Source organism: Eucyclogobius newberryi, unplaced genomic scaffold, assembly GCF_026437365.1.
Source record: "Eucyclogobius newberryi isolate DKJ021-1_F unplaced genomic scaffold, fEucNew1.0.hap1 SCAF_3, whole genome shotgun sequence".
Classification (NCBI taxonomy): Eukaryota; Metazoa; Chordata; class Actinopteri; order Gobiiformes; family Gobiidae; genus Eucyclogobius; species Eucyclogobius newberryi.
In genome coordinates, this window is record NW_027315945.1 from 20,722,533 (window position 1) to 20,737,658 (window position 15,126).

The following is a 15,126-nucleotide window of genomic DNA, read 5'->3' on the forward strand; positions in this document are numbered from 1 at the left end:
GTGTCTCCAAATATAAAGTTATGACTGTGTCTGTGAATGGTAATTGCGGTGAAAAGTTCTGTATTTCATGGCTGCATTCAGTCATGAGCTTTTCCAGATGAATATAAAACAATGTTATTGAATAATTCTCTAATGTAATTATAACTTTACTGCCTATTTTATTCCACGGACAGTTTAGATCCCGAAGAAATGCCAGAAAAGTCATGCAAATCCACTACAAATACTTAAATAATGTTAGTATGAATCAAGCATAGATGGAAACGGATGGATCTGGCATAAAAAAAGTTACTCCAAATCAGTGGCTATGTTTAATTACATATCAACATCTGATTATTATCTGATTTCTGGACTTTAAGGAGTATTTATATGACATGCAAATTGTAAAATCAGATTATTCTTCTGTTTAATCTTATGACTTCAAAAATGGGACAATAATCAGATTTCGAGTGTGCAAATAACTGCCACTAATTCCTGCACAGCTCTCAAACAAGGATAATGGAGAGGATTATGTTGGGGAGGGCATCTGGCGTAAAGAGCTATGAGCCAAAGGATACAGTACCACAAAGCATATTTAGAATATATTATGCTATTTACGTGTCAGTGAAGGCAGATGGTTTACCGGAATAAATTGTTGCAGAATGCGTACATTCAATTAAAAGCCAATGTTTTGGAATATTTGACAAATATGATTATTTTCCCATAAATGCGTGTGGTTCTGTCAGTATTGTGTTCTGAGGAGACCAGGGAAGTAACAGGTCATTAAAGTTGACATAAAAGCAGACATAGTAAGTGGTACTAAGAAAGAAATACATTTTATGACTTGAATTCTCCATCTTCCTTGACTCTGCAGAGATGAAAAACAAACCACTAAAATGTGAACAGTGGGATAGAGTTTGGGGATCCCACTTGAACTAATGTCTTTACCGGGAAGAGAGAGGTGAGATGAATGCAGCGAGGAAGAGGAAGCACAGTGGCCAGGAGGCATGTGGGGTTTTGTGTCCGGCCAAAAGAGTGGGTGCGTGGGGGGAGAGCTGGTATACCCTGGCTTTCCTCTCAAGGGGGATCCCTCTGTGACTAAATAAATCCAGGAGGGAGACCTCACATTAGAAAAGGGCATCCGCCCACTGTTAGGCCTGTAATATAGTTTATAGGCCTTCTCACAAGGGATGGAAAATGAGAAATCTGACCCATGTTAAAGGGGTTTCCTGTTCATTTTAGGCAGTTTTGGAAGACCTGTTCCAGTTTGTGCATCGTAAGCAAACTCTGACACCAATAAGAAATAGATCATCATATCATAAAAGAGGAGCAGAAAAGACATAAGAACACTATCAAAAACATTACTCTATTGGGCCCCAAAACTAAATGCTAATATACACCTTTAATGACATTTAAAAAGAGGTACTGTATACTATGTTGTGAATATAAGTCAGTCACATATAAATATATATTTTAATGTTACAGTTTCAAGTCCACAAGGAGGAAACAAGAAATTCCATGTTTGTGTCACCTGTATATAATGGGATTGTCTGTGAATTCAAATAAGATGTATTGCTCTATTAAGCCCATTAGTTTTAAATTATGCAATGTGTATACATTATTTATGTGTTTTACAATGATTGATCACCTTGTCTAATTCGCTCACTTCTTAAAATTGGCTTTAACTACAAAGATTGCTTTTGTTTGCAATGATTCAGTGGCACCCATCAAGGAAATGATGCCTGCAAACTTCAGTAGCACTTTCCCACCCACACACTCATTTTTAAAGATGTATGACCAAAACATAAGTCAAATATTTCTAGCCTTATAATGTTGTTATTGACAGACAGGGTCAGAGTCCGGCTGTGTAAGTTGAGGTCAAAGTAGCGCCAGGCTAAATGTCAGAGTGAGTGAGCGAGTGCAGTGAGACAGAGAAAGTGAGAGAAAGTGAGACGTTGCACATGCCCTGCTTGTGATTCATTCCTTGAGTTGTGGCGAGCACCAATGAACAGGCAATGGAAACTTCAGCAAATGTAAATACGCTTTGGTTAAAAATATAGTGGCTTAATGCACACCACATGTGCCTCTTTTGGCCCAGCCTGCTCTATTTTGACGGGGAGGAGAAACTGGAGGAAAGTTAGGAGGCAAAGCCAGACGGAGAGAGACGAGTTTAGAGATATTGAATAAGAGGGGAAATTGGTCGGCAGTAAACACTTTGGTGGCAGCAACAGAGGGTGAAGTAATAGTGGCAAGTAATGGTAGATTCTGCTGCTGTGCCAGACGTCTAGGGCTAGTGACTCGTACAGGCAATATTAAAGATAAGGTATAGTGTAGTGATTTTTATGATGGAAGTGTAAAGAGCTGAGGGGGAAAAGATTGTAGCCGTGACAGGAGCAGTTGTAAAGTCACTACGACTGGACAAATCGATGATGATCTGATCTTGTATCATGATCCAATGCAGCTCTACGCTCAAGCACGTGTCGTCTACCTTTGATGCAGCCGCACTATTGGCCCGTTATGATTGGAATGGCTGACAGGTGGATTTAACCAATTGCAGTGAAGCGTGAACTCTGAAGAAAATAGCTTAATTCACCTTATGTGATTAAAGCTTTCCATTGTGATCAAATCCAAATAGTGAAGCAGGCTCTAGGAAAATTGTGAAATACGTGCATATTTGCTATATCACCAAACCAGTGACCAGTGGAGTGCAGTGCTTGCGGAGCGTAGTAGCAGGTGTGGTAGCATCATAGGGGCGTGGCTTACCTTGGGCCTTCTCCACAAACACCACCTTGGAGTCGGGGAGGAAGTTGAGGCCGCTCACCAGCATCATCTTTCCCCCGGTGGCTGGATAACTGTCCACGGTCTGTTTCTCAACCAAGGGAAGCTCCTGGGCTGAGCGCTGAGCTGTGGCAAGAAATACAGGGGATAAAAACAGTTCACTGTGGCCAAGAAAACTGCAGAAATAAGCTTAGCAAATTTATATCATGACATTAGTTGAGGCCAACATCTGCTTTTAAATGCCAGAGACAATTCATCAACATCATTTTCGCTGGCAAACCTTGAGAGCATGTGTGTTTTTTAGTTTTTAAAAGGATAGAGCTGGCCTCCTCTTATGGTATGTAGCAATACAGGGAGTTAAGTCAATATCTGCCAATAAACTACATTGCAAGCTTGTTATGGCATCACATGTACACATAAAAATACAAGGACATTATTCCATAAATGTACTGAACCATGTCACACATGGTTGACTGGCACATGACATTTGGGAAACGTGAACTATATGAACTAATTTGTAAGATTTACTACAGTTACTTGAGCATTCAGTCATAACATTTCAGCAAAATAGAGAGCTAATGCTTTGGGTAGCGGCTATGACTTTAGTTCCAAGAAAGTCTCTCCTACTTTCTGTTCGAATGCAGAAGAGCATGGAACCAGATTGTAGAGCGCATCAGATATCTGTCCTCATTTGGGCCTGTCCAATCAGGCATGTGTCTCTTAATGTCTAATGTGTAACTTATGTTTAATCTTAGATTTACATAGTTTAGTCGTTCCTCCAGCGTTCAGGAAGAACAGATGCAAGTATTCTTTTGTCCCACAAGCAGTAAAGTTTCTGAAGGACTGAATGTCTTGCTGCCATAACTGATGGAATAAGTGACTGTTGCAAACCAATTTCCTCCATGGGACAAAACAGTCTGTTCTATCTCATGGATCACAAGTGTCTTTGATTGGTTAAGCCGCCTGTCAGTCACACCCATTGGAAATCGTCAAATCTTTGTACTAAGTATTGTAACTACTGTCAATAGCGACAAAGTATAAAATATACACACACAAAAATACATACGGTCTGAGTTCTTGAAAACCTTTACTAATGCTTTGAAAAGTTACAGAAAATGTCAAACAAAATGAGTAATAATAGTTTATAGCAGATGTATTAAGTAATAGCAGAGTAGTAGAAGTAACATTATGTACAGTCACAGTCGAGGCATTATCCATGTGGTTAATTTAGTATATTCATCTTTTTTCTTTTTTGAACACTAAACGTTAGCGAAAGTAGTTGATACTTACAGCACTCGATGGGGTTGGAGGAAGCCTGCAGGGACATGGTTCTACCATTGGGCTGGTTGATGTGGACTCTGAACACCAGTCTCACTCGGGTGTTTTTACGACCAATGTCCGTCTCTCCTTTGCGCAGCTCGATGTCTGAATTACGCAGCTTCAAGATCCCTGCACAGTCAATTCTGCAACAAGCAAAGCAAAGTAAGAGTTGGAACACACTGATTAAAGAAGATACAGGTTTTTTTAAGATAAGCCTTTATTTGTCCCACAAAGGGGAAATTCCAGTGTTGCAACACAAAGTAGGTACAGAAGTAAATAATAAACAGATAACGTATAAAAAAACTCTCTTTTAGAAAAAAACCTCTTATACTATATAATAATAACAATAGTGACACTTATTTACAGCTGTTATATGGACAGAGAATATTGCACCAAGATGATTGACATTATGTCAAAGTATTGCACATGAATATGAATTTATGAATGTATTTATCTTGTATTATTATTTATGGCATTTAGGCTCTATCTATAATTAGGGCTGTGACTAACAAATATTTTGGTAGTCGACTAGTCAGCAATTATTTTTATGATTAGTCAAACAATCTATATAGTGCCAGGTACATGAGTTTTTTAATCATAAGGGTAAGAATATGATGACTGAAAAATATTTACAAAATAAAGTGAATACTTGATAAAAATCCTAAACTGTTTATTCATTCGGACATTTGTATTTAATAATCCCGGGTCTTTGTTTTAAAAGTTAGTTTGGCGTGAGACTCTGTATAGTCCAGATAATTATTAATAATTATGAAAACAGTCAGTGATTATTTTAATAGTGGATCATTCCAATCATTCTGATTATTCTGACTAATCGTTGCAGTCCCATCAATGAGGACACAGAAATTGTTCTTTTGCTATTCTAAAAAAAAGTAAAAGTACCAAACTTGTGAGTTATGGACCCTAGAGAGAAGATCTATTGGAGCATGGCAAAATCATTATTATTGCAGCATATCATCAAAGTCAGAGTCTGATTTTCTCCACTGCGCATCACAGATTTAAAGACTAAAGGGATCTAACTACTCTCACAGCAAATACAGAGCTTCGACTTTATAGCTGCAGACCCTGTTGACTGTATTATGTACACACAAAGTCATACTATTGTGACTGCACTAAAGCTGTCCACCGCACGAGCACTATTTAACGTTACTGTCGGACAACTTCAACCACTGCCACGTGTTGGGCTTGATTTCATCTCACTATTTGGGAGGTAAAAGAGTAACATTTCAGCAAATGTGGAAAAAAAAGGATTTGCTATGAAATTAATCTTCAGTGGCTGATAAAAAGTAAATGAATACAAATGGGATATGGTTTGGCATTTCAGTTATTTTACATGGTAGGTCTTTTGGGCAGAGTTCCTGGAACACATGGTAAAAGTTAAGTTGTCGGCTGATTCAGATTTTCCTTTTGATTTTAATTTCCACCTTCCATTTAACACTTGAAAAGCCCAATTACTAAATGTTCTACACTCATTTTCTTCCACTAATTATTGCATGCATCGTGTAAAAGGTGTTTAGATTTAACCTGCAGGACTTTGGACAAGAGGAGGAAAAGAGATGCAACAACCACTCTACAACAAACAAGCTTTTCCAATTTTCAAAGAATAAATGTTCTTATGTCAGGTGTTGGTTTAAATACAAATGTCTATTTTCCTCAACAACAAAAAAAATCTGAAAAGAATGACAAATTGAACCTGACAGAAACTTTGACTGGCTTTCTCGACTTCCTACATCCCACACAGTAAAAGAATGATTATTGGCACGAGAGAACCGACATGAGCTGCAGTGTTATCGAGGCGGCTGCTCAACAGTTCAGTGGAAAGAGACGGTTAAACACTTAGCCATGACCTTTACAATAATTTAGTTTGGGAATGAAAGACCAAATGTTCGCTCTTCGTTTCGCATGTGTGCCGACAACGAAAGGGGAAAAGCAACTTCCTTCTGAATATTTTTTATATAAGATCGCATTCACCCTGAGGGACGCATTAAGTCATATGGGAGCAGGCGCTCTTAAATATGATACAATGTGAGGTGTGTTGTGGCAATGCGGGGTCACACAAGAGGAAGAGCAAATGTTAAAATCATCAAGGCCATGTTGAATCAGAGCTTTACAACACAATATTGCATTTGAAAACATCTGAAGTGTTTTTCATTATCTAAGCCACAGTGTAATGCTAAATGTTTTTCTCCAGTTCAAAAGTAGTAGTAGAAGTAATATCTATTTTGGATGGTATTAATGGTCTATATCTCCACAACTAACTCACTTCAGAAAGTTGGAAGTCTAAAATAGCCTAAATAGCAGACTTTTATTGAATGGTTAATGCTGGTTAGCACTTTAAACAGAGATGTTGTGTTCCCTGTCTGTGTAAACTGCAGAATCCAAGGATTGCCACTATGTCTATATGTCACTAAAAAAATCTGTTTAGAGTGTAAACCTGAGATACGTTCAAGCCACCTGCTTTTGTTATTTGTAGTGTAAGAACTTTGGTAGTTTGGAGTCTGTAGTTTCTTTCGATGTCAAAACTAAAACACACTTTTCTGCTCTTGAGATGTCAAATCTCCAGAGGTGCAATAAGTCAGTTGCGGCTCCTGTACAATACCTCTCATCAGCCATTCTGTTTGTAGAGCCTGGTGGAGCAGGGGTGCATTTTGGTGTTTCAGAAAAGTTTAAAAAAAAAAGAAACAAAGGGTTAGTTTGCACTCACATGGCTCTCATGTTGTTCTCGGGCAGCAGGGGGATCTCGAGGAGTTTGGTGTTGGATTGCATGACTTCGTGGCTGGCAGTGGACACGGTTTTGCCAGTGATGCGATGTACCTGGTAGAAGGCGTGCGGGCGCAGGAGGCGGTCGTCTGCGGTGCCGATGAACAGCTGCAGGGTGAGGGGCTCGCTCTCCATGTAGCCGTAAAGCTGGAGAGAGAACAAAGGCACCCAGGTGAGAGGCAATGGGCAGGCATTAGGATGTAGAGAGAATTAAGTATAAGTTACATGGGGCTCAAAGGTGGAATGTAATGAAATATCTACAACATACTGGTGTTTAAAGAAACACTATGATGTAACTTTTTTTTCTGGTGGAGGATAAACCATTTGCTTGTCTCTATGAAGATGTTATTGCTTTGCTTGGAACAGTATGGCATTGTCGTTTTCCCATGGAGACAATAGGTTGACACCACCGGAAATAAGTCACAGGTGAGATCAGTGGAGAGGCGACCCCGCTCATAGATAAAATGTGTTTTTCAAGGTGAACCTTTTAGTAATAGAAATACTTGTAAAAGAGTGAATGCAAGACAGGTTTAACTGTGGAGCCAGGCAAAGCAACAACATCCCTGAGACAATGTTGCACTTTTCGGCCTAATACTTATTTATTAACAATATAGAATATTTTGTTTTTCACTGTTATTTGCTATGGCAACAATACATGTTTCATCAGTGTGTTTCCCATGAATACAAAATGATAACTATAATAAAAAGCATGCAATGGTTGTACTAGTAATACAAATAAGTAGTACTGGAATTTGCAGAGGTAAGCAGTAAGCAGTAATATAAATTGTAGCATGGGTTTCTACTGTATACTTATTATATTTAAACTACATTTAATTTATTTAATCAGTTTAATTCTTACTAGAAACCATTACTTCAGCAGTTATACTTCTAGTTATAGTACATGGCCCCTCCCTCTTTGTTTGCTTTTCGGTTGGATTGGATACACCTATTTCACTGGTCGCTGCATTTTTCCTCTTTTTACTAGCCTGACATTCCTTTAAGAGAGGGTTTGATGTCTGGAAGCCCCTCTGTGTTGGGATCTCCAGTGCGAAGAGACTTGGAGGCTGAGATAGAGACAGACTTCCTTCATAACTTCACCGTCCATTAAAATCACACTGGTGCTATTAAAACGTGTCTACAGAGATCAGGCTCTAGACTGAATCTCAGCAGAAACACAGCCTGACACAGCCACTGGGCCTAAAATGAAGCAGAGGCCTGAAGGTTGCTCAAAGACAAGAAATTGTTTTTTTTTTAATATCTGATAAGAGGTGGAAAAATATACAAATTATCAAAAATGTGGAGTTATTTAAATATACAGGTCCATTGAAAAAAAAAGTTGCCTGGTTAAATAAAGGTGAATAAAATAAATAAAATACTGCAATCAATATTAGAATACATTTGTTAAACTTAAAATCACATGAGCATTTTACCACTTAAATCAAGCAAAACAAATCGAAAGTTAAATAAAATTCAGTAAGATGTATATTTTCAAAGTTGAGTTGAAGTTTCTTTTTACCTCTTATAACGACAAACCTTAAAATACAACATTTCAATCAGGTAATGAAATAATGAAAGGAACATCTCAATGGAATACAAGCACACCTGAAAAAAGCAATCCTACCTTGTTAACTTTGGGTTGTTATGAACATGCATTATGATTTCCATTAAAATTCTGAGACGAAGTCCTGCTGTGATCAAAGAGACTCCTGTATCACAACCACCACTTCAAACAAGGACTACTTCCTCTAATAGTCCACCATTACCTGCTAACTCTGGGCTAATAAAAACACTAACTCCAGAACATTTGAGAGGAAAAATGTCCTCCGCCACACCTAGTTTGAAAAGTACAAATGGTTCAATGGCACTTTCGGTTCGTAACTGCCAATTCAAATTAGGCATTCAAGGACTGACTGGTAACATTGTAACATAATTTTGATGATTTAAGCAAGTGTGTAATTGGTTAAAACCATGAGCATACAGAGTTACAAACTCGTGCAGCGGTTAATGACAGCTAATACTTGATTTTTGATTGACCACGTAATTTTACCGTCGTGGATTTTTCTTGGAGCAAGGAATAAAGACTTGAGACCTTCAGACCTCCCAGGAGATGCTTGCTTTATGCAGTGGGTACACATAGTGGGATTGGCAGATGGTGGCAGACGAAAACCACTTCTCCAAACCAAAAAGACGCTCAAATTTAAGTCCAGAGAAATCAAACAATGGTCGCCCAAATATGCATTCAGGTGGGAATTCGACCACACATGACATTCACCGAAAGGGATCATTTAGTCAAGAGCCATGGCTAACCAAAATGGTCATCTGAAATAAATCCCTCAAATTGCTCTATTACCACAACACACACAGGCGCTTTGCAGTCATTTTCTTTGGGCTCTATGGAAGTGAACGTAGGGGTGTCGTGAAAAGGAATAAAGGGCCTGCTATTTATCTAACTGCCTGAGTCATATAACAAAACGCACGCCACATGTAACCTATGACATAATCTGATTAATGGGTTTATAATTAGCAGTTGCGGTTGGTCAGGAAAGAGGCAGGCTGTCGCGGGAAGTCTGTGGAAATTAGCGCTAACATATCGTGTGGTAATAAATATGAAGATTAAGTAACGTATGTCTGGATTTAGGAGAAAGCTGGGGATATGGTCCTTCTCATTCTGCAGCAGTATTTTCAATGTTAATTATGTTGAATAAAAGAGGATGTGACTTGTCACTGAAGTTGAATGTAAATCCATATGTCTCAATAATCCACGCAGCAGTGGATATCTGGCTTTGCTCTATGATTTGGACTTCAAAAGAATAGAAGGTAGTGATCAAACTAAGGCTGTCATTCAAATCCGGTTCCAGTGGTCCTTTTTTACTTCTTGTGTCTCTAGCAGCTGTCTTGACCCATGCGCTAGTCACACATGCTAGTCATCAGTGAGTTAGGAGGGGGTCAGGAGCTTCTTGAAGTTTTGGAAACTCAAGGGACCACTTCATTTTCTGTGGTGATCTCACCAGCACAACCCTCTCTGCTTGTTATATTTTACTTATGTCACCAGTGGTAATTATCCTTAGCCGCACATGCTACCAGTTACGACTGTATTGACTCGTGAGACCGCTTTGCTAAGGTATGAGGTACAAATCGAAAACACTGGAGCGTAAAATTGCATGACGTTCCTTATGATTTAATAAAAGGCAGACGGAGAGTTGAAAATCTGTGTCGCCTGTCACTTTTCCCTTGAAGGGCTTGTGTGGATTTGTCGCTGACCTCGTCCATTACCTCAGAGCAGGGATCTGTACATTGAGGGGCACTATGAGGGGTGGTCTTCTCTCTCCTGTCTCTTTCTGGTAGCTCACGATGACAGTGACATCCTTACGCCAACCATTATGACCTCATAGCACAGAGGAAGTGATTAATGATGTCAGATATTCCTTGTGGTTACGCAGGTCTTCCCAGAAGCAAAGTAGTAAGCTTAGCCCCCCTCAGGTGCCCTACCTCGATCTCTTTACCATATGTGCTCTCACTGACCCTCTTCCTAAAGCTCCCCTGTGCTTCCACTGAACTTCTGGGAGGCTCCCTAAAGCACAGCACCAAGAGGTTTAACTCCTTCATTTTATCCTCGAAGGATGAATAAAGCAGGAGAGATGGACAGAGATGTTATCGTAAACCTTGATGTGGATAACTACTTAAAATATTCATATTAATGCATTGGTCTTATACCTTATTGCATCCTTTGACAATATCCAAAGTTCTGTTATAATTGGATGTGGCATTTATTCACTCTCTTAGCACTTGCTGAGAGAAACGTGGTTGCAATCTATAGTCTTTCTGACCACCACCAAGGACAGAGTAAGAATTGGCATCACATCAGCAACTATTCAACTGCTCTCAAACCTCTCCACGAGCTACAGACCAAACCAAGCTATTTCAATTGGAATCTAATTTACAAAAGATGTCTTTAGATTCCAGCTTGTTGCCATTGTTTGCAGATGCCAACTGCTGCCACTGTGTCAGAACCATTTACACCTCTGTGCACAGGCGCTGAGGCCGGGGCCATATCTGAAGGTCGGGGCACAAGAAAAACAGAGTGGATATGGAAGCTGAAGTATTAATGACATCATTGCTTGCAGCTGTGCATTGTGGGTCAGCTGAGCAGACGCTTTGAGGACGTGTGAAGCATGGTGTGAGGAGTCAGGCAGAGACCAGGCTGTCCACCATTTATCTAAGTGTAACCTTTGGACCAATGTGGATCCATCACAAACTCAGTTTTGGGTATTTTTTCCATTTTCCGTTGTCCTTTTCTTTCAACCCCTTTTAACTTCATTCATTTATCGTTTAAGTAATGTTAGGTAACGGGGCCATTTCCAAGAGGTTAAGAGGACATACTTTAGCATCAACTATGGTAAAGTGAGCAATTGTAAAGGCTTTAGTAGTTGAAGGAACAAATGAGTGTGTTGGATAGCAGGTAAATTAAATGTGCCTGACGTAGCTTGATATTGAGTGTGGATACACTACACAGGCAGTGGCTGCCTTCATCTCTTCACAGTGATTTCATCAGAGTCTGGAGAAATGTCATGAGTCGTAGATGTCCACCTGGCGAGGAGAATTGGGATGAGGATGTCTGAAAGTTGCACAGGAGCAGAAACCCAGACAGGAGAAAGACTTTTCCCTATTATCTCTCGGCTCACAGTCACAGCCAGCCTTTGTGCCCAATTAAATCACTCATTTCTCCTCACACACTTTTCTCCATCACAGCACAAATGTCTCCTGAGGCCCATATTGAATGCATAAGGCAACATATGCAATCTTTTAATATTGAGTTTCCAAACTCAAAAATGTTTCCCCTTATTTTATAAGCTACCCCTATCCCTCAACGTTTGTGTTGAGTGCAGCACTTAGGAGTTATGTCATCAAGGGCAAAGTTTCAAAAGTTAACCCATGTCTAGACAAGTGAGGGTCCAAATTACATAGAAAAATATGGCTTTGTCACCAGCACACCAAGCCCTAAGTAAAACCTACCCTTATTTACAGAGCATTAGGGATAACTTTGCCGCCATCAGACACCCCTGTTGCATCAGAACCGGAATCAAAACCAGAAAAAGGTTTATTGCCATTTTCAAAGAACAAAATTCACAAACATAGCAACTTGCTTTGGCGATACGGTGCAACATAAAATGATGAACAATAATAAAAACAACATATATATAATCAAATAGGGTATGCATTGAAGAAAAGGAATTTAAATTGACTATAATATAAGAATAGGCTTACTATGTACCCAAAATGTACAGTTAACATGGTGACCAAAAGGGTCTCTAAAACCTAGGAGTTCTCTTGATATCCCTTAAAAGTAGTGACAAGAATCACATTTCACTCCATATTCCACTGATTATTAACTGGTAATTTGTGGTAGTCCAGTACCAGGGAAAGTAAAGTCCTTTTAAATGGAGAGTCATAATTTAAAAGTGGCATAAATACCCGTTTGGGAATCAAATAATAGCTCTGGTTAAGCTCTAACAGCTCTTTGGGGCTCACCACGGAATTCGTATATCAAACAAGAGACTTCAGAACATTAAATGAACAATTAGCTGCACAGTCCAGGCTGCTGTTGATGATAGCTGTGAACCATAATGTAGTGCACAGTGCCAGATCTCAAGGTGAATGTGCACATGTGAAGAAGGGAGCATATGTGAAGGTCTTCCATACTGACAGTGTGATGTGCATCACATAACCAGTGTGGAGGAGAGATGGTTATTGAGTCACGCACATGTTAATGGGGATGATGGCCACATCCTGCTGAAATTACACCATGTCTGTTGTTGCTTTAGACTTAACATGAGAGTGGGTGAGGGAGTGTGAGGGTTACAAACCCTATAGGCCCGTCATTATCCAATATGAACTAGCCATATGTGAGCCAGTGCTTCGTGCAAAGCAATAGGTCTAATACTTCACAGGTGTTATTGTCTGCAGGATGTATACGTTTCCTGAATCTTTAAGGTCCCATCATATAAAACTATAGTTAAATCATATCATCAAATCTTCAAATTATTGACCATAGTTCAGTTTTAACTATAATCTATGAATCACAGTTTCATGGTTTATGGTATAGAGCCTTGTTGTTGGCTTCTCCAACTCAAAACCGGACCTTTTGACATAGCTGTGGTGAGAGAGGGAAGCGTCTGGAACAGTGAGGGGAGCCGGTGTTGTACCTAAGCTCTCGTAATGGCTCTGTGGTCTGGTGCAGTAAATAAAGTGGAAAAGCAGCCGTGGGGGTCACAAAGTGGACTCCACAGAAGAGGTTAAAAGGCTGCAGACGCAAAGGATGTGAGATGGTCAGAGAGTGAGGCCAGAATAAATGATTGCGATTCGAAATGGTAAGTATATAAAGCACTACTGCTACCCGTAAACTCCAAGCTTTCATCAATGTGCAACTGGGGTATGCAGTCTCTCAGCCGCAGCCGTCTTTTAAGTTTGTGACAAATACAGCCTGATGTAACCTTTTAGATGTTACCACTTGTTTTTGGGTAATAGGACACTAGCAGTATATTTGGACAGCCACTTTCTCTCAAGGGGCGGTGGCAAATGACTAGCTACATTGTATCCTATCATGTTTTTCATCTGCATGTGTTTGTCTTTGACTGGCACTTTCCAACACACATGTCACCACCGCTTGTGTGCACTGGTGTGATCAGCCATGAGCTCAAAAACAACCGTGCTGTGGATGAGTGGCTGCAAACCAAGGGAGGACTTAGCTGCAGGTTTGGGAGAGGCATGAAGAGTGAACGGTTGACATGCAGTGACATCTCAGGCTCCCGTGGGGGACAGTGAGGGAGGGGGGGAGGCAGCGGTGCATGGAAAAGACAAGGCCGTGTCCGATGAGAGCTGGGATTATGACTCCAAACCACTACTCCAATTCAGTGCCTACCTCAGGCCACCCAGGTCCTAATCAGCAGGATGCAGGGTACCTCCAGGGGCCACCGAGCCGGGCCCCAGCTGCATGTTGACTTTATCTGCCCCCTTCTCAGCCCTATCCCGATGTCGTCTTAGGCACACAAATACATTTCCTCAGCACTTCCTTACACTCGTGTTACTACTACTTTATTCTACATGACTGGGTCTCACAGATCCATAGTCACTCATTATCACACGGCGCAAGGGACAAAACCCATCCAACACAAACAAAACAAACTTACGTAAAGAATGTAGTTGGTGCAGAATCTGAATCTCAATATTTATTAATGGCCACACAAACAATATGATAGGATTTGCTTTTGGTACAGCATTGAGCAGTATTGTGAAGGCCGTTCTGAGCTTTTTTTTTTTTTTTTTTTGCATAATTGTTGGATCTCTCTACGTCTCTATAAGCAGACTCGAGTTCCTGTTACTTATAGATTCTATGTTATCCAGATGTCCTGATTGAGTACACATGCTAAATCAGAAACATAACTCATCCTTGGGATTAAAATGTGAGCTCTGCACTCAAGAGTCCAACGTCATATTTTTCTCCTTGACTCCTGCTTACTAACAAATGTTTCACTTAAATAGTAAGACTTAAAACATCCTTCAAATAAATGGCCAGTTATTATGATAAAATAAACAACCAAAGCCATCAATCTACATCTGGACAAAAATATTTACTCATGACTTTAACGCGGGCCCACAGAGTGACTCATAAAGTGACATAAACGGTATCCAAAGCAGCCTCACCTGCAGCAGCTGTGCTCTGCTCAGACTCCTCGTTGCATGGGGTAGTTTGGTTGTGTTGAAATACAAGGGCTCGTAATGAGTGTGGACAATTAGTTATATTTACAGAGAAAACCTGGAGTGCAACAGGCCTGTTTGTTGCAGTCACATGTCAAGTGCGTTTTACATGAAGCAGACTAGTACATGCTGACAACATCTATTTACAGTGCTTGTCCCAACAACTGAGTGTTTAAAGATGGACCACCTCAACTTATGCAAAAGTGGGACAAACATATTTTCATACGTGCATCTTTTTTTATACAGCCATTGTGCCCCATGTTTTAACAATTGTGTTTATGTACATTTTCATACTGAGTGCCAGTTTTACTTTTGAGTTTGCAAATTCATCCGTCAATTTAGCGACATAAATGTAACAGTTAGTGCAAACAGACCATCAGGCTTTAAGGACGTTGATGCAGCTGACTTCCCTGGTCCCTTCCTTGAGTAAACCAAGATGTCAGCTGTGGTGTGAGGACAGTGCAGCACAGAAAAGTGGCTCTGTGCGCAGCCTATGGCGAGGCTGACGTGTGCGCTCTC

The 15,126-nt window shown here is 40.1% G+C and overlaps 1 protein-coding gene across 1 annotated transcript in view; it reads right to left on the minus strand.

Annotated features, from left to right (window-relative positions):
- The window catches only part of LOC140373887 (nuclear factor of activated T-cells, cytoplasmic 1-like), a 64,030-nt gene that overhangs the window by 41,235 nt on the left and 7,669 nt on the right, over positions 1-15,126 (minus strand). The window contains exons 4-6 of the mRNA XM_072460591.1: positions 6,797-6,999; positions 4,045-4,217; positions 2,740-2,880 (exon numbers count right to left, since the gene is read on the minus strand). Coding sequence (XP_072316692.1) covers positions 2,740-2,880; positions 4,045-4,217; positions 6,797-6,999 — 517 coding nt within the window. The remainder of the gene's footprint in view (positions 1-2,739; positions 2,881-4,044; positions 4,218-6,796; positions 7,000-15,126) is intronic.